This window comes from Ranitomeya imitator, chromosome 8, assembly GCF_032444005.1.
Source record: "Ranitomeya imitator isolate aRanImi1 chromosome 8, aRanImi1.pri, whole genome shotgun sequence".
Classification (NCBI taxonomy): Eukaryota; Metazoa; Chordata; class Amphibia; order Anura; family Dendrobatidae; genus Ranitomeya; species Ranitomeya imitator.
In genome coordinates, this window is record NC_091289.1 from 44,917,817 (window position 1) to 44,944,140 (window position 26,324).

Here is a 26,324-nt window from a genome sequence, read left to right on the forward strand (position 1 = left end):
CTATTCTGATGAAGCAGCCACACCTGATACATGTGTAATTTTCACACCGACTGCTTTATGGGACCCCAGAAAAAAGCTGCCATTAATATTTATAATGTTCGTGCAAAATCAGTGTGGACTATTAGCTTTTGGTTTACAGAGAATAACAGTGCAGCTCCTGCACCCATCTAGGTGGACGTGACAGGCCCGATCATTTTGGAGTCACAGACTGTCGTGGTCAGTTGTGATCACTGTGCGTGTAACCTGGACACACGGTCACTTACCCTTGTAGCTTTTTAGTCCAGGTTCACAATTATACAGTGATCTAAGTCAGGATCCCCCCAAAAATATTCCAACGGAAATCTCGACAATCCAGTTAGCTTTCATTGAAAGGGGATTTCCCATGAGCAAAGTTCATTTTAATCAATAGCTCTTGGAATAATAATAATTTCCACAATTGGATGTGTTTTAAAAAAATATTCCTGTGCTGAGATAATCTTATAAATGTGCCCCTGCTGTGTACTGTGTAATGGCCGTGTCTGACCGTACAGGGACATGGTCTGATCATACCACAGCTCCTGGGTGGGGGGGAAGGAAAAGAGTAGACAGACATTACAACAGGGGATCGCAAATAGGTTTTACAAGAAAGAATTATTTTAACCCTTTTCTGTCATCGGGCGTAGTAGTAAGCCGATGTCAGACATCCTCCCTTTGATGTGGGCTCCAGCATCTTTTTCGGCACATATCAGCTGTCTTGTCGGTGGGCGCCCAGGTCCGCTAGCCGGAACCACATGGACCAGGGATTGTCCCGCCTAACGCCCGCTCTCCCGTTAACGTGGGCATAACGCTACTCAGACAACACAAGGGTGAGGGTAAACAGTGTGGCAACTGAACCAGAAAACAGGCAGATAACACTTAAAACAGTCCCAACAAAATTCCTCAAGATGGTGCACATTAGAGTCTCGCCCTTACGCTGACCCACCAGGGTAATGGCACATGTTACGTCAGAACTCCCAGTGTCTGCTACCCCCCAGTGGTACACACACAGAGGAGGTAACGACAAGCTTAGGAAGATGACCGTCCATTGAGTCCATACAAGGTACAATGCGATTTGACACGTGAATCACAACCTGGCTTATCCGAACATCTGCATGGAGCCAGGCGACCCACTTGTCCCAATCCTGGCTTTCTCCAAACGTATCCATGGTCCGGCATTGGTCAATGGAGCAGACCTGTATTCTTCCAACCGGAGCCGAAAACTCCTAGGTTGTTTCCTGTAAAATGATAGATCTGTGTCCCTCATGATGGAGCTATGATGTAAAATGCCTGCTGTCCTGTCTGTGGACCTTTGCATGTTTGGCAGAATCTCCGTCTGTCTCTCGCTTTCTCTGTCTCTGAGTCTCTTTATACAGAGGCATTATTATTATTTATTATTACAGCGCCATTTATTCCATGGCGCTTTACATGTGAGGAGGGGTATACATAATAAAAACAAGTACAATAATCTTAAACAATACAAGTCATAACTGGTACAGGAGGAGAGAGGACCCTGCCCGCGAGGGCTCACAATCTAGAAGGGATGGGTGAGGGTAGAGCTGGTCAATCAGTGGTTATTGCAGGTTGTAGGCTTGTCGGAAGAGGTAGGTCTTCAGGTTCTTTTTGAAGGTTTCGATGGTAGGCGAAAGTTTGATGTCTTGTGGTAGAGAGTTCCAGAGTAGGGGTGATGCGCAAGAGAAATCTTGTATTCGATTGTGGGAAGAAGAGATAAGAGGGATCTTGTGAGGATCGGAGGTTGCGTGCAGCTAAGTATCGGGAGACAAGGCCACAGATGTATGGAGGAGACAGGTTGTGGATGGCTTTGTACGTCATGGTTAGGGTTTTGTACTGGAGTCTCTGGGTAATGGGGAGCCAGTGAAGGAATTGACAGAGGGGAGAGGCCGGGGAATAGCGGGGGGCAGGTGGATTAGTCAGGCAGCAGAGATTAGAATAGATTGGAGGGGTGCGAGAGTGTTCAAGGGGAGGCAACAGAGCAGGAGGTTGCAGTAGTCAAGGCGGGAGATGATGAGGGCATGGACTAGGGCTTTTGCAGATTCTTGGTTGAGGAATGTACAAATGTGTGAAATACTTTTGAGTTGAAGTCGGCAGGAAGTGGGGAAAACTTGTATATGTGGTTTGAAAGGGAGATCAGTGTCAAGGATTACCCCAAGGCAGCGAGCTTGTGGGACTGGGGAGAGTGGGCAGCCGTTTACTGTAATGGATAGGTTCATTGGGGGGTCGCGTGAGATGGGGGAAAGATGCTGAATTCTGTTTTATCCATATTAAGTTTTAGAAATCAAGCGGAGAAGAAGGATGAAATAGCAGACAGACATTGAGGCATTCTGGTTAGTAGGGTGGTGATATCTGGTCCACAGATGTAGATCTGTGTGTCGTCAGCATAGAGGTGATACTGAAAACCGTGAGATTCTATGAGCTTTCCCGGCCAATGGAGTAAATGGAGAAGAGCAGGGGCCCAAGGACTGAACCTTGTGGGACTCCGACAGATAGGGGGTGAGGTGAGGAGGTGGTGTGCGAGTGGGAGACGCTGAATGTCCGGTCTGTTAGGTATGATGAGATCCAGGATAGGGCCAAATCTGTGATGCCAAGAGATGAGAGGGTCTGTAGTAATGGTCAATGGTCCACTGTCTCAAAGGCAGAGGACAAGTCCAGGAGGAGGAGGACAGGGTAGTGTCGCTTGGCCTTGGCGGTTAATAGGTCATTGGTGACCTTAGTTAGAGCAGTTTCAGTTTAGTGGTGTGACCGGCAGTCGAAGAGGGAGCAACAAGAGAGGTGGGAGGACAGTTCAAGATGGACGTGTTGTTCCAGTAGTTTTGAGGCATAGGGGAGAAGTGATACAGGACGATGGCTAGAGGATGGGTCAAGAGAGGGCATTTTGAGGATAGGTGTGATTAAGGCATGTTTAAAGCTTGAAGGGAAAACACCAGATGTTAATTTAGATTGTGAGCCCCAACGGGGACAGCGACGATAATGTGTGCAAACTGTAAAGCGCTGCGGAATATGTTAGCGCTATATAAAAATAAAGATTATTATTATTATTATTATTAAAGGGAACCTGTCCCCTCCCCCAGGCGTTAATAACTAAAAAAGCCATCTTGTGCAGCACTAATGCTGCATTCTGACAAGGTGGCTCTTTTAGTTATTATTCGTTGTACTGAAGAAATAATCGCTTTTTAAATTTGGCCCTCATAACTTCAAATCGCCATAGGGCTGATCTTTCCCCCCTAATCCAGACGCACCACATCAATCATTCTGCGAGCCGGGCACCGCCTCCTCGGCCTTATTCCATTCTCCTGGCACCTGCGCTGTCATATTCTGCCTTAGGCATGCGCAGTTCACGCTGCCCGACCACTGACATCACTTGATGTCTTGCTTACTGCGCCTGCGCGCACACACGGCCCGAGATCCCGCCTCGCAGTCTCTTATGATTTATTCACACTGGGGGGCGGGATCTCGGTCTGCGCATGCGCGCAGGCGCAGTAAGCATGACATCAAGTGATGTCAGTGGTCGGGCAGCGCGAACTGTGCATGCCCAAGGCAGAATATGACAGCGCAGGCGCCTGGAGAATTGAATAACGCTGAGGAGGCAGTGCCCAGCTCGCAGAGTGACGGATGTGGTGTGTCTGGATTAGGGAGGAAAGACCTGCCCCCGTGGCGATTTGAAGGTATGAGGGACAAATTTAAAAAGCGATTATTTCTGCAGTGCAACGAACAATAACTAAAAGAGCCACCTTGTCAGAATGCAGCATTAGTGCTGCACAAGATGGCTCTTTTAGTTACTAGCGCCTGGGGGGGTGACAGGTTCCTTTTAATGATAGGTTGAAGAGATTGGTTAGGGTTGGGATGAAGACTGTGGCGAGGTTTGCGATGAAGTGGGATGGGATCGGGTCAAGTGCACAGGTGGTGAGAAGCGATCTTGAGAGTAGGGTGAAAAGTCGATCTTTTGTAATGTTAAGCCCAAGAAATCATTCACAGCAAAGGATGTGTCATTAATATTTTATTTATTGCATGGTATACATCAATTTAAAAATATTATTTTGATATTAAAAACCAAAAACTTATATCATTTAATATACATGTACCGTATGTAACATCAAATTAGTGCCCATACCTATTTGGCTGCAATATTATATAAGTATGTTAGTACCCGTAAGGACTTACTATGATAAAAAAAAATCTTTGTGAAAAAAAAACGCAAGAAATTTTTTTTAAAAAGTGTATATAAAAGCTCATAATAAAGTGCAACAATGTGCATATCAGGAACAAGAGCAAATAAGAGCACTATCTGAAGGAAAAGTGCAACTGCATAAAGTTCAAAAGATTATAAAAATAAAGTGCAATAGATTCACATATGAAGCCACTTACTTTGGGGTATATGGGCTGATTAGACTGGTTGCCAAATAGTGTATGGTGCACCCCGACGTGCGTTTCGGACGCACAGCTCCTTCGTCACCCCCTGATTGGTTGTGGGTTGTCGACCAAAACTGTCTCTGATGTTCTCAATCTTCTGCTTGAAAAATGAGGCAAAGTCTTCAGCTGAGATGAGTGGGGAGGGAGGAGGTGCTGGGGGACGGAGGAGAGAATTGAAGGTGTTGAATAACTGTTTAGGGCTGTGAGACAGGGAGGATATGAGAGATGAGAAGTAAGTTTTTTTGGCTGCAGCGAGTGAGGCCTTGAAAGTAGTGAGGGATTGTTTGAATTAAGTTCTCATTGGAGTGGGATCTTTTCCATCTCCACTCAGCAGCCCTGGAAGCTCGCCCTATTTTTAGATTTACCCAGTGTTATTCAGTCCACCCTCACAGATAACGGGAAGAATGGTGATGACCAAGTTGCCTTGTTTATGTAAACTATATACATAGATTTTCCTCTGTTTTAAAAGTCAACAAACTATCTGGCCTAGACAATGTATCATTAGCACATTAGTCGACCTCACTGTTCATCAAGGATAAGAGCACACTATGGTATATCAAATATCAGCTTACAAGTCAATATTCCATGCTTACATAAACAAAACCAAAACAGGTCCTCATAGCACAATACAATGATCCTCTTCAATTTCAATAGCATCTACTATATAATTGTCTACGGGTCACTTCCGTCTTTCTGTCTGTCTGTCTCGGAAATCCCAAGTCGCTGATTGGTCGCGGCAAAACGGCCACGACCAATCAGCGACGGGCACAGTTCGGCGGCAAAATGGCCGCTCCTTACTCCCCGCAGTCAGTGCCCGGTCCATAATCCCCTCCAGTTAGCGCTCACAAAGGGTTAATGGCAGCGTTAACGGACCGCGTTATGCCGCGGTGTAACGCACTCCGTTAACGCTGCTATTAACCCTGTGTGACCAACTTTTTACTATTGATGCTGCCTATGCAGCATTAATAGTAAAAAGATCTAATGTTAAAAATAATAAAAAAATAAAAAATCATTATATACTCACCCTCCGTTGGCCCCCCGGATCCAGCCGAGGCCTTTCCTGCTCCTCGCGACTCTCCGGTGACCGATCCATGCATTGCGGTCCCGCGAGATGATGACGTAGCGGTCTCGCGAGACCGCTACATCATCATTTCGCGAGACCGCAATGCACTCTTGGAACCGGAGCGTCGCGAGGAGCATCGGTAAACGCCTCGGCTGGATCCGGGGGGCCGACGGAAGGTGAGTATATAACTATTTTTTATTTTAATTCTTTTTTTTTAACAGGGATATGGTGCCCACATTGCTATATACAACATGGGCTGTGTTAGATACTGCGTGGGCTGTTATATATATTTTTTTATTTATTTTTTTTTTTTTTTATATAGCGCTAACATATTCCGCAGCGCTTTACAGTTTTGCACACATTATCCCTGTCCCTGATGGGGCTCACAATCTAGAATCCCTATCAGTATGTCTTTGGAATGTGGGAGGAAACCGGAGTGCCCGGAGGAAACCCACGCAAACACGGAGAGAACATACAAACTCTTTGCAGATGTTGTCCTGGGTGGGATTAGAACCCAGGACCCCAGCGCTGCAAGGCTGCAGTGCTAACCACTGCGCCACCGTGCGCAGCATCTCTTTGCTATATATTATGTGGGCTGTGCTATATACTACGTGGCTGTGGTATGTATTACGTGGCTGGGCAATATACTATATCGCTGTGCTATATACTACGTGGCCTGTGTTATATACTGCATGGGCAGTGTTATATACTACTTGGCTGTGCAATATATTACGTGGCTGGGCAAAATATTATGTGGCTGTGCTATATACTACGTGGCTGTGCTATATACTACATCGCTGTGCTCTATACTAAGTGGCCTGTGTTATATACTGCATGGGCAGTGTTATATACTCTGTGCTGTATACTACGTGGCTGTGCTATATACTACTTGGCTGTGCAATATATTATGTGGCTGGGCAATATACTACGTGTCTGTGCTATATACTACGTGTCTGTGCTATATACCACGTGTCTGTGCTTCACGGCCTCCGATTGGAGATTCTTTTAGGGTTTCGAACACTATTAACAGGAAATATGATTTAAAATAAACTATTTACCAGTAGTAATTTCCCTCGAATCCACCATACATGTGCACCTTCATTTTCTCGTTTTCTTTATATGATAAGACAGATGAAGTTGACCAATGGACTCCTTTGACACTTTTAGCAACGGCTTGCCTCCTCTTAGAAATAAATGTTCAGGCATGTTGAAATCCAACTGCTCTGTTTTTCTGTTAGAAAGCCTAGGCGGGTCCCACCGATTCTGTTAGGTTCACCCAACGTAAAACTAATGCATATATCTAGGTTAGTTTTGTCTGATGCCCATCTTCCTTAGTGACAGATGTAAGTTTTTTTTTCTGCCAGTCTCCATAGATATGAGTTCGTTGGTGCATTTCATTATCCTTTATTCTCCATTCATCATCATTCTCCATCCACCACCCTCCATTGGTCTTCCACCGCCCTCTGTTCGTCTTCCACCGCCCTCTGTTCGTCTTCCACCGCCCTCTGTTCGTCTTCCACCGCCCTCTGTTCGTCTTCCACCGCCCTCTGTTCGTCTTCCACCGCCCTCTGTTCGTCTTCCACCGCCCTCTGTTCGTCTTCCACCGCCCTCTGTTCGTCTTCCACCGCCCTCTGTTCGTCTTCCACCGCCCTCTGTTCGTCTTCCACCGCCCTCTGTTCGTCTTCCACCGCCCTCTGTTCGTCTTCCACCGCCCTCTGTTCGTCTTCCACCGCCCTCTGTTCGTCTTCCACCGCCCTCTGTTCGTCTTCCACCGCCCTCTGTTCGTCTTCCACCGCCCTCTGTTCGTCTTCCACCGCCCTCTGTTCGTCTTCCACCGCCCTCTGTTCGTCTTCCACCGCCCTCTGTTCGTCTTCCACCGCCCTCTGTTCGTCTTCCACCGCCCTCTGTTCGTCTTCCACCGCCCTCTGTTCGTCTTCCACCGCCCTCTGTTCGTCTTCCACCGCCCTCTGTTCGTCTTCCACCGCCCTCTGTTCGTCTTCCACCGCCCTCTGTTCGTCTTCCACCGCCCTCTGTTCGTCTTCCACCGCCCTCTGTTCGTCTTCCACCGCCCTCTGTTCGTCTTCCACCGCCCTCTGTTCGTCTTCCACCGCCCTCTGTTCGTCTTCCACCGCCCTCTGTTCGTCTTCCACCGCCCTCTGTTCGTCTTCCACCGCCCTCTGTTCGTCTTCCACCGCCCTCTGTTCGTCTTCCACCGCCCTCTGTTCGTCTTCCACCGCCCTCTGTTCGTCTTCCACCGCCCTCTGTTCGTCTTCCACCGCCCTCTGTTCGTCTTCCACCGCCCTCTGTTCGTCTTCCACCGCCCTCTGTTCGTCTTCCACCGCCCTCTGTTCGTCTTCCACCGCCCTCTGTTCGTCTTCCACCGCCCTCTGTTCGTCTTCCACCGCCCTCTGTTCGTCTTCCACCGCCCTCTGTTCGTCTTCCACCGCCCTCTGTTCGTCTTCCACCGCCCTCTGTTCGTCTTCCACCGCCCTCTGTTCGTCTTCCACCGCCCTCTGTTCGTCTTCCACCGCCCTCTGTTCGTCTTCCACCGCCCTCTGTTCGTCTTCCACCGCCCTCTGTTCGTCTTCCACCGCCCTCTGTTCGTCTTCCACCGCCCTCTGTTCGTCTTCCACCGCCCTCTGTTCGTCTTCCACCGCCCTCTGTTCGTCTTCCACCGCCCTCTGTTCGTCTTTCACCGCCCTCTGTTCGTCTTTCACTGCTCTCCATTGGTCTTCCACCGCCCGCCATTGGTCTTACACCACCCTCCATTGGTCTCCCACCTCCCTCCATTGGTCTTCCATCGCATTCCAAGTGCCTTCCACCTCCCTCCATTGGTCTTCCATCGCATTCCATGTGCCTTCCACCTCCCTCCATTGGTCTTCCACCTCCCCTCCATTGGTCTTCCACCTCCCTCCATTGGTCTTCCACCGCCCTCCATTGGTCTTCCACCGCCTTCCACCTCCCTCCTTTCGCCTTCCACCTCCCTCCTTTCGCCTTCCACCGCCCTCCATTCGGCCTCCATTCGCCCTCCATGGCCTTCATTCGCCTTCCACCTCCCCTCCATGCGCCTTCACCCGCCCTTCATTCGCCTTCCACCGCCCTCCATGCGCCTTCCACCGCCCTCCATGCGCCTTCCACCGCCCTTCATTCGCCTTCCACCGCCCTCCTTTCACCTTCCACCGCCCTCCATTCGCCCTCCACCGCCCTTCATTCGGCTTCCACCTCCCTCCATGCGCCTTCCACCGCCCTCCTTTCGCCTTCCACCGCCCTCCTTTCACCTTCCACCGCCCTCCATTCGCCCTCCACCGCCCTTCATTCGCCTTCCACCTCCCCTCCATGCGCCTTCCACTGCCCTCCATGCGCCTTCCACCTCCCTCCATGCGCCTTCCACCTCCCTCCATTCGCCTTCCACTGCCCTTCATTCGCCTTCCACTGCCCTTCATTCGCCTTCCACCTCCCTCCATGCGCCTTCCACCGCCCTCCTTTCGCCTTCCACCGCCCTCCTTTCACCTTCCACCGCCCTCCATTCGCCCTCCACCGCCCTTCATTCGCCTCCCACCTCCCCTCCATGCGCCTTCACCCGCCCTTCATTCGCCTTCCACCGCCCTTCATTCGCCTTCCACTGCCCTCCATGCGCCTTCCACCTCCCTCCATGCGCCTTCCACCTCCCTCCATACGCCTTCCACCGCCCTTCATTCGCCTTCCACCGCCCTTCATTCGCCTTCCACTTCCCTTCATTCGCCTTCCACCTCCCTCCATGCGTCTTCCACCGCCCTTCATTCGCCTTCCATTGCCTTCATTCGCCCTCCATTCATCATCATGATCCCATCTCACCCCATCATGCTCATATCTGCAATATGTCCAGAATTACCTACCCATGTCTGCGGATAGGACCCTAATAATGTAAGAATTGCTCCTTTGCTGGATATTACTTGTGCAGTAGTTTTCTTGTAGTTGCTTATTATGGAAGAGTACAAGACCACTTGATGTCTCTGAATTACAGTCGACCAAGAAAGTGAATTATAAGAAATTGCAGAAGGGACTTTTGTACACAGGGACAAGAAATGGTGCCGGCTCAGCGCTGAAATCTCCTTTCATGGTCCCTTCTTCTGCGTAGATGTCATGGGGCTAAAGATTTGAGAACACAAATTAGTTCTGCATTCAGAAGTTAAAATAATAAATTTTTACTCCATGTTTTATAAAGGCCACAGTGTACATGAGCTCAACAGTAAAGACAGTAACGAGATTCGAGTGCAGTTTGTCACAAGTTGCGTGTGGATGTATGGAGCGCGCTCAGGAGGGGCTTCGCGTCCATAAAAGTAAGATCTATCAAAAATAGATAAAAAGAAAATGAACCCATAGCGTAAACACAGTAAAGGAAAAATAAATAGAAACTGCACAATTGACATTCTTTAGTCACTACGCTTCCCTCTGATTTAAAAAAAAAAAAAAAAGTGAATATTTAATATAGATCAAAATCATTGTATTGCCCCAAAATAGTATCAGTAAACACTTCACCTCACTACGAAAAAAAAAGCCCTTACACAGCTCCATTGATTACAAAAAAAAGTAAATCTACGGTTCTCAGGAACCAATAATTTAAAAAATATATAACTCTTTTTGGTGTTTGTTTAAAGGGAATCTGTCACCAGTTTTTGCAATTTAATCTGAGAGCAGCATAATGTAGGGACTGAGACCCTGATTCCACCGATGTATCATTTACTCTACTGCCTGCTGTAGATATCCGAAAACCATTGTTTTATCAGCAGGAAATTATCTGGTTGGCAGATTTTTGCCTATGACACCCCAGCACTGCTCTAGGTGATTGACAGGTCTCTCCCATACCGAGATCCTTATCAGTCAGCTGGTGTTCTCTCCTCTCTGCTATGGTCCCTGACCCGATCCTTTAACTACAGTCTGACTGAAACCTCGGTGCGTTTCAGGGAAGGCTATACCTTCTATAGCCAGGCTCCTATTCATGCTGCCCGTTATTTGGGCAGAATGAACAAAGTGACAATTTCCCTTTTAATCCTGTGTGATGTGTGAGCAAGATGTGCTCTGTAGGAGACACATAAAGGGGTGGTCACATGTTCTTATGGTGCACCTTCTACTCGCTATCTTAAAGAGTGAGACTGCTTGAAACGCGTCAGTGCTTTTTATTATTGAATCATAGAAAAGGTGAAGTCGGAATGGACGTCCAGGGTCATCGTGTCCAACCCCTTTCTCAGTGCAGGAGTCACTAAACCCATCCCAAGACCTCCATTGAAGGAGAACTCACCGCCTCTCGTTGCAGCCTGTTCCACTCATTGATCACCCTATGCTGATGTCGACTACCTTTTATGAAAATGGAATAAAGATTTATCGTTTTGATCCAGTTTTTGTGGAAGGGGATTTAATTTCTGTACTTACACTATGTTATTTTGCCCACTACACAGTGTCCTCCAATGTCCAGCAGGGCTGTGCGTCGCGCTTTGGGGGTCTTTTCTGTGTGAACACCTTGACAAGTGGGCTCTTTCTATTTTTGCAACATTCTTAAAGGGTTCATATGATATTGATGACAGATTCAGATTATCCGCTCTGGAGAATAGGAGATGACCTTCAGCACTCGGCAGCGGCTGCTACACATTGAATAGAGCAGCGCAGTGCAGCTCCAGTCGGTGTTTACGGATGATCGGTGGCAGCGTTGGGTGTCGGACCCCCCAGCAGTGTGATATTGATGCTGATTGGTCGTCAATATCATGACCGGAGTCCCCCTTTCATGATAATAGTTGAGGCTTTCTGGATTTTTGTCAGCCGGGAGTTATTTTTATGGCTTTGCCTGCAGCCGGAGGAGAGGCACAACGCACACAATCCACTATTTGACAAGCGGCGCTGGCGTTGTTGCACCTGACAAGATGTAAATGTTTCTAAGCTGCTGTATCGCAGATCCGTGACGCTTTTAATATTTATATACTGACACCAGTTGTAGCCTTTTTTTTTTTTTTTTTTCCGAGTGAAACTGATCTATGCAGCTGTTTAATATTCATGTATTCCGGGAACGTTTGGCAGAGCGAGGCTGACTCTGGAGATTTGTTCTTTATTTTCAGGCAAAAAAGAAAGAGCTGGCTCGCAGAGACCTCGACATAGAGGACGGCGACAGCATGATCTCCTCCGCCACATCTGATACCGGCAGCGCAAAGAGGAAGAGGTACGTTTCCCACCGCCGGAATTTCCAGGATCTCTGCATCCATTGTCATCAGGCTGCAGCCCGTAGGCCGGGGTCTCACTCAATTGTTCCGGAGGTGGATCCTTTATTCTCAGATAAGGGGACGGTAACGCTGCTAATAGTATCATGAATCACAACGAGCAGGTCATCATGGAGCTCAGGAAGCATAAGCCTACGTGCAAAATACTATTGCGCTGATTCATCATTTTGCTTCTTTTTTTTTATATATATATATTTTATATTATATATATATATATATATATATATTATATTTTATAATATATATATATATATATATATATATATATATATATATATATATATAAATATATATATATAAATAAAAAAAAAAAATCTTTTTTTATATATATTTTTCTTTTTTTTTTTTTTCTGTCTGGTCTTGCACCAAATCAGGCACACAATGTTTGATCAGTTCTGCCCAAATTCAAAGACGCTGTTTTTTGGGGGGTATTTTAATTTTATTTTATTTATTTATTTATTTTTTGTACCTTTTTTTTAGAGTAAAAAAAAAAAATGGGACAATCCTGTAAAATGTCGCACACGTGTGCAAAGAAAAAATTTATTTTGTTCTCATATTGCAATGATGCATTGGGCTAAAACATTTGGATAACCAAAATAGCATGGCCATAAAAAATATAGATAAAAATGAAATAACGCTAAAATCAGGTAAAGTTTTTTTAAGAAAATGTTTGCATTAATTCTTTACGTTTTTTCAATTGCTGAAAATTTTTTCATTTGATGGCACCTTCCCTTTTTAAAGGTGCAAATTGAATTAAAAAAAAATACTATTAAAACAATTACAATTTACTACAGAAAAAGAGGCGCACACGCAACGAGGAAGCGGCCACTCTGCGCGTACTGCGACTAAGAATTCTGCGGCTTTGTGTTCTCATTTTGTGGCTCTGTCCAGTTTATAATAGTATTACTGCTCTTGAATTGTTTGGGTATTGATTTGCATGACATTTTTTACAGTTTTATCTAAGGGCAACGTAAAGTAGTAATAGGCTGATTTTTTTGTATCTTTTAGTTTTATCCACAGGCATTGCTTGTGAGAGAAGAGTCAGGAGTCCTCGGCATTCATGTGCCGCGTGCTGACCTCGCCCACCTCTTCTGATTGAGAAATTCTCCTTGTGCAGTGTCGGAGGGCAGGGATAGCCGGACCCTCTAAATGCCTCCCTGAACTGAGGCCGCTTTAGTTTGCTATGGACCAGTTGTACCAGTGGTTGACTAGCTGGTGCAGAGTGAGGGAATCCCAGCTTCTAGAAAGCTTGATATCTTGCTCTACCGTCTCTGATAACAGCATGGTGTTGGCCTGAGATTTGTTCTTCTAGGTCAGCCTGTTGTCACATGTAAACATTTTATATTTTAAAAAAAAGTCCCTCAACCATAACTGCGCTGCAAACTACAGACTTGTCTCTAATCTTCCCTGTATTCCCTGGAACGCTTTGTGTAATCTGCCATCTCTCAGATCACTCTGTTCTTGACTCTCTACAATCTGGTTTCTGCTTCTTGCACTCTATTGAAACTGCCCTCACTAAAGTCTCTAATGACCTACTTACAGCTAAATCTAATGGTAACTACTCCCTGCTGATCCTCCTGGATCTCTCTGCAGCATTGGACACTGTGGATCTCCAGCTCCTCCTCACTATGCTCCGCTCTTTTGGCCTCAAGGACGCCGTTCTCTCCTGGTTCTCCTCCTATCCCTCTGACCGCTCCTTCACTGTGTCTTTTGCCGACTCTTACTCCTTTAATCTTCCCCTTACTATTCGTGTTTCTCTAGGTTCAGTCCTAGACCCTCTCCTCTTCTCTCTATATGCAGCCCCTATTGGACAGCAGATTTGGTTTCCAGTACCATCTCTATGTTGATGACACCCAATTATACACCTCTTCTCCTGACATCACCCCCACCGTAATACAAAATATGAAGGATTGTCCGTCCACTGTCTCTAACATCATGTCCTCCCTCTATCTGAAACCAAATCTCTCCAAAACTGCCGATCTTTCCTCCCTCTCCTAACCTATATATATCCAATATTGCAATTGCTTTGGGTGGTTCAACCATAACTCCCAAGTAGAACGCTCGCTGTTTTGGGGTCATATTTGACACAGAACTTTCCTTTACTCCCTATATCCAATTGCTCCCTCGCTCATGTTCCTTTTTTTTTCCTATAGAACTTAAAAATCGCATAGTGTCGCTCTCATTTATTCTCATCTGGACTAACGGAACACTCTACTAATCGGTTTCTCGATAGACAAACATTCTCCTCTCCAATCTATCTTCAATGTGGCAGCCAGGGTTTTTCTGTCCAGCCGTTATACTGATGCCTCCACCCTCTGCCAGTCATTACACTGGTTATCCATTTGCTACAGATTACAGTAAAAACTTCTCTCTCTCACCCACAATGTCCTCCACACTGTTCACCACCCTGTATCTCCTTGCTCATCTCTATCTATCACACTACCCGTACTCTCCGCACCACAACTGATCTAAGACAAACATCCTCCATAATCTGAATCTTGCACCTCCGTCTCCATGATTTCTTTTGTGCTGCATCAGTTTTCTAGTATGTACAATCAGACAATCCAATTATTACCTAGCTCCCACATTTTTAAGTGCACTATCATGCACCTAATAGCACTTGGTGACTGCACTTATACATATACCGGCTAATTATCGGATCATGCAGCTTTATATCATAACCCCAATTTATTATACTGCTGATTGGACCTCACATGACGAGCACTTTCTACCCATTTTCCCCCCTATTTCCTTATAGATTGTTAGCTGCGAGCAGCAGGACCCTTCCATATTACAGACAGTCCAATGGTCTTGATGGACAGCGCTCCAAAATAGTTTCATTTGTGAGTGTTGGCGCCGCATAACATACCCATGGTTGCATTCTGACGCCTGGTTCCTGCCCGTCTTTGAACGCTCCTCGAGCGGCTTCAGCGAGGATCAAGTATGTAGACTGCAAGCTCATGGTACAAAGCCAACGCCTGGGTGCATCCGGCTGAGGCCGCAGACGGGCAAGAACCAGGCACCAGAGCTTGCCCGCAGCCACATTGTGTGACTGTCCACACTGACACTAGCAGCACTCCAGTGTCAGTGTGCAAGCACAGACTGATTTTTGACATTGCTTACTCCTACCAGCAGAGAGCTTGTCAATCAAGTTGAGGAACTGGCATTAATTTGCAAATAGGAGGTCAGGACGGTGCACCAAGGCATAGGTCATGTCTGCAAACATTACACGAAGCTGTGTATGCCTGCTATGATTTTTATAGTGGCTGCGTCCACTGTATAAATGTTTATGCAGTTTACTTGACATTTTGGGGGTGACGGGGTCCCTTTAAGGCCTTACTTTGGTGGGTATCCACCTTGGAACCCTAAAATTAGTTTTTCTTTCTCTTCCGAAAAATGATTGCCAATGGGTGGATAAAGGTTTCAAGTCTAATCTATTTAAAGCTTCCTCTCCCTTCATATTGAATGTCTCTGATGGTGCGGAGATAAGTGCACAATGTGGTGCGCGTGGATTACACAGCAGTATAGGAGATTGAGAAACTTCAGTAGCGGTATTGGTTGGGAGCGCCTATTGCCAGGACACAACGTTCAATACCTCAAATCATCAAAGATCAGCAAATGCACTACATCCAATAGTAGAGCCAGCGCCCATCCAGGTTGGGAGAACATATGGGACATTTCATTCCTCTACAATATGTAGTTGATTTTTCGCCCCCAAATTTTCTTTGTCAGATCACCGTCTAAGGAACAAAGTTGATGCCAATTTGTAAAGTTCCCTGTAGATAACAAATAAGGCCCCTAGTACAACTCCTAAACAAGTTCTTGCTCTTAGCAGACCCCAGAAGAGCATCCATGTGTAAATATGCAATAATAAGAGAAGGGCTTATGGCACCAATCGTGCTGCATAAAAAACGTCCTTTATTTCCAAAATAAATGCATACAATACAATGGAAGATAGTTACATGGTGTGGAAATGGGTAACAGCCGTTTTATGATTACTTACCCTCATCTGAGCTCTGACGTCCCATCACTATCCTAAATCACCCTAAAATGGCTGCTGCATTCCATGCCTCGGCTTTTATACAGTCTCTGATTGTCCCTCTCTATTGGTAGCGCGATACCATGAGATATGACGGCGGCAATAAGGGTAGGCTCATACCTCCCCGTAATGAGATCATATCTGCCTTTTGTAGCTGATGCAAGCTTCTGCAATGTGTAAGGGTATGTATCCACGGGGCGTATTGGCAGCCCTTTAGACGCAGTGGATGCCTCGAATCTTAACTCTGTTGTCATTGAGCTAGTGACATTTTCTCTATAAGCCCCACAAATTAGCCTTGCTCGAATAATATGTTCGAGTCCCCGTGGCTGCATATCTTGCAGCTGTTTGTCAGGTGAAACACATGCATGAATTGCCTGGAACAGCCGCAAGACATGCAGGTGCTCGAACATATTATTCGAGCACGCCGAAGATACTCGTTTAGCACCCGAGCATGCTCAGATAACACCTTATCCCAGCACGTTCGCTCATCACTGCTTCTGACAAGTACAAATCTCCCTTGCAAAATATTAGCAAAAAATGCAGTAGTGCCAACACCACAGGACAAGCGATAAAGGTGAAATAATGCAGACTATGTGTATATCAGCAGCTGAAATAAAACATGAAAGTAAAGGGTGTTGTTGCATCTTACCAGATTTGCAGCATCTCAAATAGCAAAAAAGAAAAAAAAAGGGTCTGTATGCAACAATCCATTCCAGATAAATTGTCTAAAAATACTGCCCCAGCGAATCATTGCTAGCTTTCCTCCAACAGTTTAATTGATTTCTTTATAGCTGCAGAGAACTAATGGAGGCTGATTCCCTTCTTCTGGTTCCACTTTAGGTTCCTAATTTTTTCCTTTTTTCGCCTCCTTCCACCAACCTAAACTATCTAAAGCGAACACTTCACCTCTTGCCTTGCGCAGGCGTGTACTACGGAGGACAGAGAATGAACTTCAATCCAGCATGCAGCCAGCGGGTAAGGAAAGGGTGAATCAAACACCCGAAAACCCCGCCTCCACGGCTGAAGATTGTTCCCTCCAAATTCAGGTGACAGAGTCCCTTTAAGTGGAGTGGTGTGACCGGAAGCCAGATTGTAAGGGGTCGAAGAGGGAGCAGGAAGAGAGGTGGGAGGACAGATCAAGATGGATGTGTTGTTCCAGTAGTTTTGAGGCATAGGGGATAAGTGATATAGGGCAATAGCTAGATACAGAGGATGAGTCAAGAGAGGGCTTTTTGAGGATATGTGACATTGAGGCATGTTTAAAGCTTGGGGGGAAAACACCAGTTGTTAGTGATGGGTTGAAGAAATGGGTTAGGGTTGGGATGAAGACAGTGGTGAGGTTTAGGATGAAGGGGGATGGGATCGGGTCAAGTGCACAGGTGGTGAGATGTGATCTTGAGAGTAGAGTGTAGAGTCGATCTTCTGTAATGGTGGAGAAGTTGGTTTTCGAGGTGGAGGGCTGGGTAGTTGGGAGAAAGGGCTCTGGGGGTTGTCGACCAAAACTGTTTCTGATGTTATCAATCTTCTGCTTGAAAAATAAGGCAAAGTCTTCAGCTGAGATGAGTGGGAGGGAGGGGGTGCTAGGGGACGGAGGAGAGAATTGAAGGTGTTGAATAACTGTTTAGGGTTGTGAGACAGGGAGGATATGAGAGATGAGAAGTAGGTTTGTTTAGCTGTGGCGAGTGTGGTCTTGAAAGTAGTGAGGGACTGTTTGAATGCGATCAAGTGCTCGTTGGAGTTGGATCTTTTCCATCTCCACTCAGCAGCCCTGGAAGCTCGCCTCAGTTCTTTGGTCAGGCTGGTGTGCCAGGGCTGTCTGTTGATTTTGCGAGCTTTGGTATGTGTGAGAGGGGCAACCGATTCAAGAACTGCAACTATTGTGGTGTTATATAGAGCGGCATCAGCATTGTGTAGCGGAATCCGCATTGTGTAGCGGACTTATGTCTGTAAGAGGGAGAAGGGTTTCAGAGAGTGACTGTAGATCACGGTGTGAATTAGAGAGGAGTGGTCTGTGCTTGTCTTGGTCAGAGAATTAAGAGTGGGCCAGATGCATATGATCAAGCCAAAGTAAACAAGGTCATAAATAACCCCGGGGTAAAGCTGGAGTTAGTTGATAAAGTACCAAGTGAATACTAGGAGCAGAGGTAAGAAGTCTGTGTGGAAAGCTGAGTGACGTACCTGTAGAGAAAATAGACATGCTACCTAGAGTGCGATAGTGGCAGATGGCAGGGCAGTCTGTATACATCGTTCTGGAATTAATTCTGATCTTCACACTTGTATGATACACACTTATATTTATTAAAAAGTAAAAAAAAAATGGGACACTTCTCTGATGACAAGCCGATGCCATTGAGTGCTTTACCTTTTTTCACAGACCCATTGATTTGCATTGGCGAGCTTGTGCATTGCCGGCAAAGTATGAAGAATGCTAAAATCCACCTGGCATCACTTACTGATTGGCAGGGTCGGACTATTGGGACCACGACCGCTCCTGGGAATAAAGGATCCACAGTATGGCGCGTCATCCTCTGTTTTCCTGCACGGAGACAATTGGGCAGTCGGCTTCGGACACAATAAGGGGCTCAGCACCACTGTGCCGGGGAAATGGTTAAAGGATGTAGCACTAGACTATCTCTGCATCTCCGTCTTTCTCGGGGTTGGTAGAGGTCACCACCACTAAGCAAGTTTTCACATAATCTTGCAGTATACCTTCTTAATAAGAAATGATTACCACTTAAAACTGCAAAATTGGGTCATCTGGCACCACTGACGCCGTGACTTTGCTTTTCCCCTTGAGCCGTTATTTGTAATGTCTTGTCCATAACCATCCTATTCGTTTTATTCAGCAAGAAAAATGTAAGGAAACAGCGGATGAAGATTTTGTTCAATGCCGTCCTGGAAGCCCGGGAGCCCATGAGCAATCGTCGCCTTTGTGAACTTTTTATGTTCAAGCCATCCAAAAAAGACTATCCGGATTATTATAAGATCATTCTGGAGCCCATGGACTTGAAAACAATTGAACACAATATTCGCAGCGACAAATACACCACCGAAGACGCCATGATGGACGACATGAAGCTGATGTTCCGCAACGCCTGGCACTATAACGAAGAAGGCTCACGGGTAAGATGGTCTCAGACCCACCGAACACTTGGTAGAGCGCGCGCCCAACACTTTCCAATGAGTGCCGACAGGGTAAAGGACATACTGTTCATATTATTTCCAGGCAGAATAGCAGAGAAATGGCACAGCACACAGTAAATGCAGACATGTCCGGAAAGTAAGAGCTAGCAGATCCATTGTCATGACCCATATTACTTTTTTTTTTTTAAAGAAGGCAATAACTGGTATCGGAGCTCCAAAAGTAGATCCTAAAAAGTAAAGACCTTCCGCTAAAATCATCCATACACGTATCTGGAGCATTTCCTAATTGGAATTATGTGATATAAAATAGGATGTGAGGACTGATTCTTACAGTAGCTAGGGACTGCAGTCAGTTGTCTCACAGCCAGACATAGAATTGAGAGGAGGAGGAGAACAAGGACTTGACTTTCCAAGGATATCAGCTAAGAAATACTGTATGTAAAACTTTGTTTGAAAGAGAATCTGACAACAGCACCATTATGTAGGTACAGAGACCCTGATTCCAGTGATGTCACTTAGTTTACTGGGCGCAGCAGTTGTGATTCAACCCCCATTTTCTCTGCTGCAGATCTAGCAGAGCTCTAATGCTGGGCTGTGTATAGCTCCGCCCACACCACTGATTGGCAACGTTCTGTGGTTTAGTCTTTGTTGGGGGCGTGGTTAAACTTACAGCAATTGACTAAAAGGCAGGAGACACCTAGTCCTGAAATGATAATCTCCTGCTGATAAAACATTCAATACAAATCAAACGGCAAAACACAGCCCAGTAAGTGATATATCGCTGGAATCGGGGTCTCTGCTTCTTCGAAATGCTGCTGTCAGATTACACAGCAAAAACTTGCTGACGTTATTTCCTTTTTTTTGGAAGAGGGGTGAAAATACGTTTCAATTAAGGAGATAGAGACTGACTTTGCTAATGATGTGTGATTGCATCGTTATGGGGGCATCACATATATCATTGAGCGCAGCGTGACGTCATAGATAAGTTAGTGAACTGTGTGCAGATGTGTAATGTAAATCCATCTGCCTTGCAAAGAACACACTTCTGTACCGCGCTCCAGTAGTTTCCCATTTCTGTGGTGTTTATTAGAGTTTCGCTCTGAAGCACTAAATGCTGTCACTGCAACGTTAGGTCTACAATGATGCACACCTCTTGGAGAAGATCCTCAAGGAGAAAAGGAAGGAACTTGGTAACTTACAAGATGACGAAGATATGGCATCCCCAAAACTCAAGCTAAGTGAGTGGTTTGTGCTTGCTTTGTAGTAAAGTGTCATCAGACAGATTGTGTGACCCCTTATTGGGAAGAGATGGCGCTGTCTAGGTAAAAATGCGTCCCAGAATAAAACTCACTTAAAGGGAACCTGTCAGTGCGGAAAACTATATTTACCTGCACATATGGGGTTAATCTGCAGGTAAATAGCATTACGATACTGACCGGCCACTGTACCGGAGAGCGGCTACTGGAAGAAAATGAAATTATTGCCTCCCGGAACCTGCCGGCTTTCAGTCACGCGGGCGTGCTGTGAGTGGGGGCTGTAAGCACGCCCCTGATCTTTGACAAGCCAGCTCTGTAGCACATCCATGTAAAGTAAGCTGTCGATCAGTGTGCTAGGTGTTATTATAGCCGCCACTGTCATCGGTGATTAAGCCGCTCCATGCACGACTGAAAGCCGGCGCTCCTGGGAGGAAATAACTTTGTTTTTTCCCAGTAGCCATTGTTTTAGTAAGGCGGCCAGACAGCATTATAACACTATTTACCTGCATATTAACCCCATATCTGGAGGTAAATTTAGTTTTTCAAGGTGACAAGTTCTCTTTTAAGTTTTTTTTTTTTTTCTGGCAGATTGGATCATGATTCAGTAGAGCTGTGCTGGGGGCTTCAGGTCTAACATCTAGAATACAACCTTAAAGGGGTTTTCTCATAATGTATCGTCACAATCTCACGGCACCCCAGTCCTTCCAGCTTCCCGCAATGTGATTCTGATTGACAGTTCGAGCCAACGACATGGCGGCACCATTGGGCTGAACTGTGCACCCTTCGATGCTGAACTATAAGGTCAGCTCTAGAGCAACGCTTACAAACTCTATAGCAAAGAGCTTGTAAGTACTGCTCTCCCTCCATGATTCTTGTGACCGCTGCAGGCGGTCATGGGTGTTACGTGAAGGAGGGATGTCTGAGGCCAGTGATGGGCGGCAGCAATTACTTTACAGATGTGATGTTATTGCTGCTGGACCGGTGAGGATGCGTTGGCCGACCGCTTTCTCGCCCGACTTCTTCTACACAGGAACACTATTTTTTATGTCTACTATTATCCAAAATGTAAAAATGTCTCTTTTATTTAGGTAGAAAAAGTGGTGTATCTCCAAAGAAAACCAAATATCTGAGCCCCATGCAGCAGAAACTGAACGAAGTCTGCGAAGCCGTGAAGAACTACACAGACAAGCGTGGCCGGCGTCTCAGCGCCATCTTTCTGCGTCTTCCTTCCCGCTCCGAGCTCCCGGACTACTATGTGACAATCAAAAGGCCCATCGACATGGAAAAGATCCGGAGTCACATAATGGCCAACAAGTACCAGGATATTGATGCCATGTGCGAGGACTTTGTCACCATGTTTAATAACGCCTGCACCTACAATGAGCCCGAGTCCCTGATTTACAAGGACGCCTTAGTCCTCCATAAGGTCCTACTGGAGACCCGAAGGGACATCGAAGGAGACGAGGACTCCCATGTCCCTAATGTAACGTTGCTCATCCAGGAGCTGATCCACAACCTGTTTGTGTCCATGATGAGCCATCAAGACGATGAAGGACGATGTTACAGCGATTCTCTGGCGGAAATTCCTGCGGTCGATGCGAAATTTCCGAAGAGGCCTCCTCTGACTTTTGAGATTATCCGAAAAAATGTCGAAAACAATCGATACCGAAGGCTCGATCTCTTCCAGGAGCACATGTTTGAGGTTCTGGAAAGGGCTCGGCGAATGAATCGGTAAATGTGTCGCCGTTTTTACATATAAGCACATCTTTTCATCTCGTTTCGCAAAGATGTTATGCAGCAGAGAAGGCATTATGCTGTATCTAATAGTACACCTTATAGAACATGAAACTCCCCCTTCATCTTCTCAAAGACCTACAACAGCTGGGACCAAATACCATGCTTTATAAAAGACACTGCAGCTGATGCCGAGCCCCTTTCTGAAGTGAAGGGGGTGATTCATGACAAAGAGATTCTGCAGCAGCAGTGAGGGAGAGATGCCTCGTATATTATAAGGCTTAGTGAACGGAAAGGAGATTTGTCAGTCGCTTCAAACATCTGATGGTTGAGATGAGCGAATTGATTTTCAGGCTCCTGATGAAGGGACCAGGTCTGCGGCTGCTGTCCAGGACCCGTACCAACCACCTCCTACTTACCGACATCCCCGTTGATTATCCGGCCTTGCGCAATGGCGAGGGTGCGTGACGCCACAGCAGTGGAATCACACCAGCCAGTTAATCGGGGATGCCTGCAGGTAGGAGGCAGATCGCAAGGCTCCTGTATAGCGGCCGCTGAATATTGATATGGCCGCTTCAGGGTCCCGCCAGTAGAAGCGACCATCTCTAGTTGCTTGATATGATTAAAGTAAAGACTCGATGGGTGGGATATGTGGAGGGTGGGCATGCGGCTATAGTCAACACTGTACAGTCAGTGGAACAATTTATGGCAAATGTCTGTTAAAGACAGGTCCCACCACTAGGACTCGCGCCCATCTCTGGATCGAGGGTCATTGTGTGCGGCCACCTCTCTGCCTGCGCGACCACCTCTCTGCCTGCGCGACCGCCTCTCTGCCTGCGCGACCGCCTCTCTGCCTGCACGACCGCCTCTCTGCCTGCGCGACCGCCTCTCTGCCTGCGCGGCTGCCTGCGCGGCCGCCTCGCTGCCTGCGCGTCCGCCTCGCTGCCTGCGCGGCCGCCTCGCTGCCTGCGCGGCCACCTCGCTGCCTGTTCTTTGCGCGACCACCTCACTGCCTGTTCTTTGCGCGACCACCTCTCCGCCTGCGCGACCACCTCTCCGCCTGCGCGACCACCTCTCCGCCTGCGCGACCACCTCTCTGCCTGCGCGACCACCTCTCCGCCTGCGCGACCACCTCTCCGCCTGCGCGACCACCTCTCCGCCTGCGCGACCACCTCTCCGCCTGCGCGGCCACTTCTCCGCCTGCGCGGCCACCTTGCTGCCTGCGCGGCCACCTCGCTGCCTGCGCGGCCACCTCGCTGCCTGTTGTTTGCGCGACCACCTCTCCGCCTGCGCGGCCACCTCTCCGCCTGCGCGGCCACTTCTCTGCCTGTTGTTTGCGCAACCACCTCGCTGCCTGTTGTTTGCGCGGCTTCCTCGCTGCCTGTTGTTTGCGCGGCCACCTCTCCATCTGCATGTGTGCGTGGCCACCTCTCCACCTGCACACCCTGGTATCTTAAGCTTACCCTAGTAATTAGGATGAAATGTGGCCATAGAAACCATGTCACCTCCCTATGTGACAGTGAGAGGTGCTGGATTCCCCCCTCTCCGCTGACCGGTGTAATCATAGCGCGGCCTCAATGTGCTTATTACCTTCCTGTTTTCTACAAAGGACGGACTCTGAGATCTATGAGGACTCTGTGGAGCTTCAGCAGTTCTTTATTAAAATAAGAGACGAGCTTTGCAAAAATGGCGAGATCCTTCTTTCTCCAGCCTTGAGCTACACAACCAAGCACCTCCACAATGACGTAGAAAAGGAGAAGAAAGAAAAGCTGCCGAGAGAATTAGAAGAAGACAAGGTCAAGAGAGAGGAGGAGAAGAAAGGTACAGTCATCAGTGTATTGCCCATCTTTTGCACCATGGTCATTGCTAGGTCTGTGTCTGTTCCATGGCTGCAAACCCCCACAATTGACGCTCAGAGACCATTAACCAAACCATTAACCAAAATTGTGCTTTACTCACCCTCCATGGGTCCACTGCTGCTCCCAGTATAAAAAGCCACTAAGCTCACTGATTGGCTGCAGTGTTGTCGATGTGTCAGCAGTGCAGAAAGTAGCCACTAGGAGCAGTGGCAGCAACTTATCACTAGGCCTGGGGAGAGTGAGTAAAGCACAGTTTTTTTTATTTTTATTTTTTAGCAAACTGGAGCCAGAAGACTAGGTTTTCTGGAAAATGAAAAGCCCTTTAATGCAATGTATAATCACTATATGTAGTGGGGTCCTGAAATCTAAGATAAGATCTATTTGGCTCTGGATTGATTCAGCATTTACATGTACGCAACAGTTAGTCTTTCCGCATATTCATGACGTGACCGATAATGGCGATTCCGAATTTCTTTTTTTTTTTTTTTTTATCCTCCTTTTGTTAAGAAGCTGAAAAAAGTGAAGATCCCGGAGGGGTTTCTGGCCAGTCTGGACAATACCGAACCTATAGCCAAGACTGTAGCTTTAAGAACAGCATGTACCACGTGGGCGACTATGTGTATGTGGAGCCCGCGGAGGCCAATCTCCAGCCGCACATTGTCTGCATCGAGCGCCTCTGGGAGGACAACGCAGGTACGGAAGTCAGTCATGGACGTTCCCAGACAGGAGGACGGCCATACTGGGATACATATCTCTTTTACAGAAAACTCAAGGGCTGTTTTCAGATTGCATGATTATTTTAGATGTTTGGCAGCACAAAATTTTTTTTTTTTTATCTCTAGCAGTCATTATCTGGGACCCCTTCTGAACAGGGACCCCACTTTAATGGAGTGGTTGCTGCGCATGCACTGAACCAGTTCTGTACAGAGTCCATGGCACTGGAATAGTGGAGGTCCCAGTGGTCAGATCCCAGTGATCAGCAAGATATCCATTTTCTATTAATATAAATTAAAATAACCCTTTGGAGGCATTGTCCAGAACTTTGATTTCGATGTCCCCTTGATCTCTTACCGATCACCTGTTACAAGGTCCAGTGACGGTCAGAAGTGCACAGTACACAGAGCCGGATCACCACAGCTCTGTACTGTGTAGTTTCCACTCTCAGGTACTGCAGATCACATCACAACAAAGGATATGGAAGTGTGCTGTCTGACTCCGTACACTGCTTACATCTGGCCACCGCTGAGGGCTGCCTGGTGTCGGGCCCCCACTGATCTGATATTGCTGACATTAAGGGAATCTATCAGCCGGATTTTGCCAAGTAATCTGAGAGCAGCATAATGCAGGGGCAGAGACCCTGATTTCAGTGATGTGTCACTTACTAGGCTATGTGTTGTTTCAATAAAATCAGTACTTTATCAGGAGGAGATTGTAGGAAAGTCTTAGAAGACACTGTAGATAGTTCTTGAAGCAGGGATTGAGGTTTATTAGAGAGACGCAACAGAGCAGATATAGACGGCAGTGAGGTGTCCAGACAAGAAAGTGGTGGCCCCGGAATAGGGTGTAGGGGCTTTTATACATGGTTAGTCAAAGGACACGACACACTGCAGAAGAGGCATATACATTCAAGAACAAAGCATGCAATGATACAACATAATATTTACGAGACGAGCATTGCAACAAAACTCACTTTATAGTGTATCGGCCTCCATGTCTTTTGTCACTACTGATTTCTCTGATCCTTGAACTGATTGGCAGCTTTTTGCCTATGCACAGTGTAAACAGAAAGCGGCCAATCAGATGTAGGCAGGGTTATACAGAGCTCAGCATTCAGAGAACTGCAGCATGAAAAACTGTGATTGTGTAAAAAATAAATAAATAAATGATCTCTTTTTGGCAGGTGAGAAGTGGTTGTACGGCTGTTGGTTCTACCGTCCTAAAGAAACCTTTCATCTGGCCACTCGTAAGTTCTTACAGAAGGAAGTGTTCAAGAGCGATTATTACAGCAAGGTGCCTGTAAATAAGATCCTCGGCAAATGCGTGGTGATGTTTGTGAAGGTGAGGATTTCATCTCGTTCCTCTGGCGTCTGCTCCTGCGTTTGTAAAGTTACAAGGGGCTGTTGTCTTTGGTTGACTAGTAATCCCTTTCTATCTGCACAGGAATACTTCAAAATCTGCCCCGACAGCTTCAGAGACGAGGACGTGTATGTTTGTGAATCCCGGTATTCTGCCAAGACCAAATCCTTCAAGAAGATTAAGTTGTGGACCATGCCCGTCAGTTCTGTGCGGTTCAGGCCCAGAGACATCCCTCTGCCGGTGGTGAGGGTGGCCTCGGTGTTTGCACATAGAGATAAGGTGGATGAAGATGCCGCCTCTGAAAACATGGAGGACACTAAGGATGAGGATATCACAATCTGCCTGGAAAAGGTTTGTGTCCTCTTCCTGTAGATTGGAGGAACCTTTTGTATATTTGTGTAAACAGGTTTCCTATCTTCGAGAAATCCTTCGTCCCCTGGCCTCACCCGAGTCCGGTGTTCTTGT

The 26,324-nt window shown here is 46.8% G+C and overlaps 1 protein-coding gene across 8 annotated transcripts in view; it reads left to right on the forward strand.

The window, feature by feature from the left end:
* PBRM1 (polybromo 1) overlaps positions 1-26,324 on the forward strand; it is a 127,006-nt gene that overhangs the window by 65,801 nt on the left and 34,881 nt on the right. For 4 of the 8 annotated variants that reach the window (XM_069736835.1, XM_069736830.1, XM_069736832.1 and 1 more), the window contains exons 13-20: positions 11,593-11,693; positions 18,637-18,913; positions 20,067-20,172; positions 21,279-21,921; positions 23,534-23,745; positions 24,291-24,476; positions 25,684-25,841; positions 25,944-26,210. In XM_069736835.1, coding sequence (XP_069592936.1) covers positions 11,593-11,693; positions 18,637-18,913; positions 20,067-20,172; positions 21,279-21,921; positions 23,534-23,745; positions 24,291-24,476; positions 25,684-25,841; positions 25,944-26,210 — 1,950 coding nt within the window. The remainder of the gene's footprint in view (positions 1-11,592; positions 11,694-18,636; positions 18,914-20,066; positions 20,173-21,278; positions 21,922-23,533; positions 23,746-24,290; positions 24,477-25,683; positions 25,842-25,943; positions 26,211-26,324) is intronic. The other 4 variants (XM_069736829.1, XM_069736831.1, XM_069736833.1 and 1 more) reach the window with 1 other exon arrangement.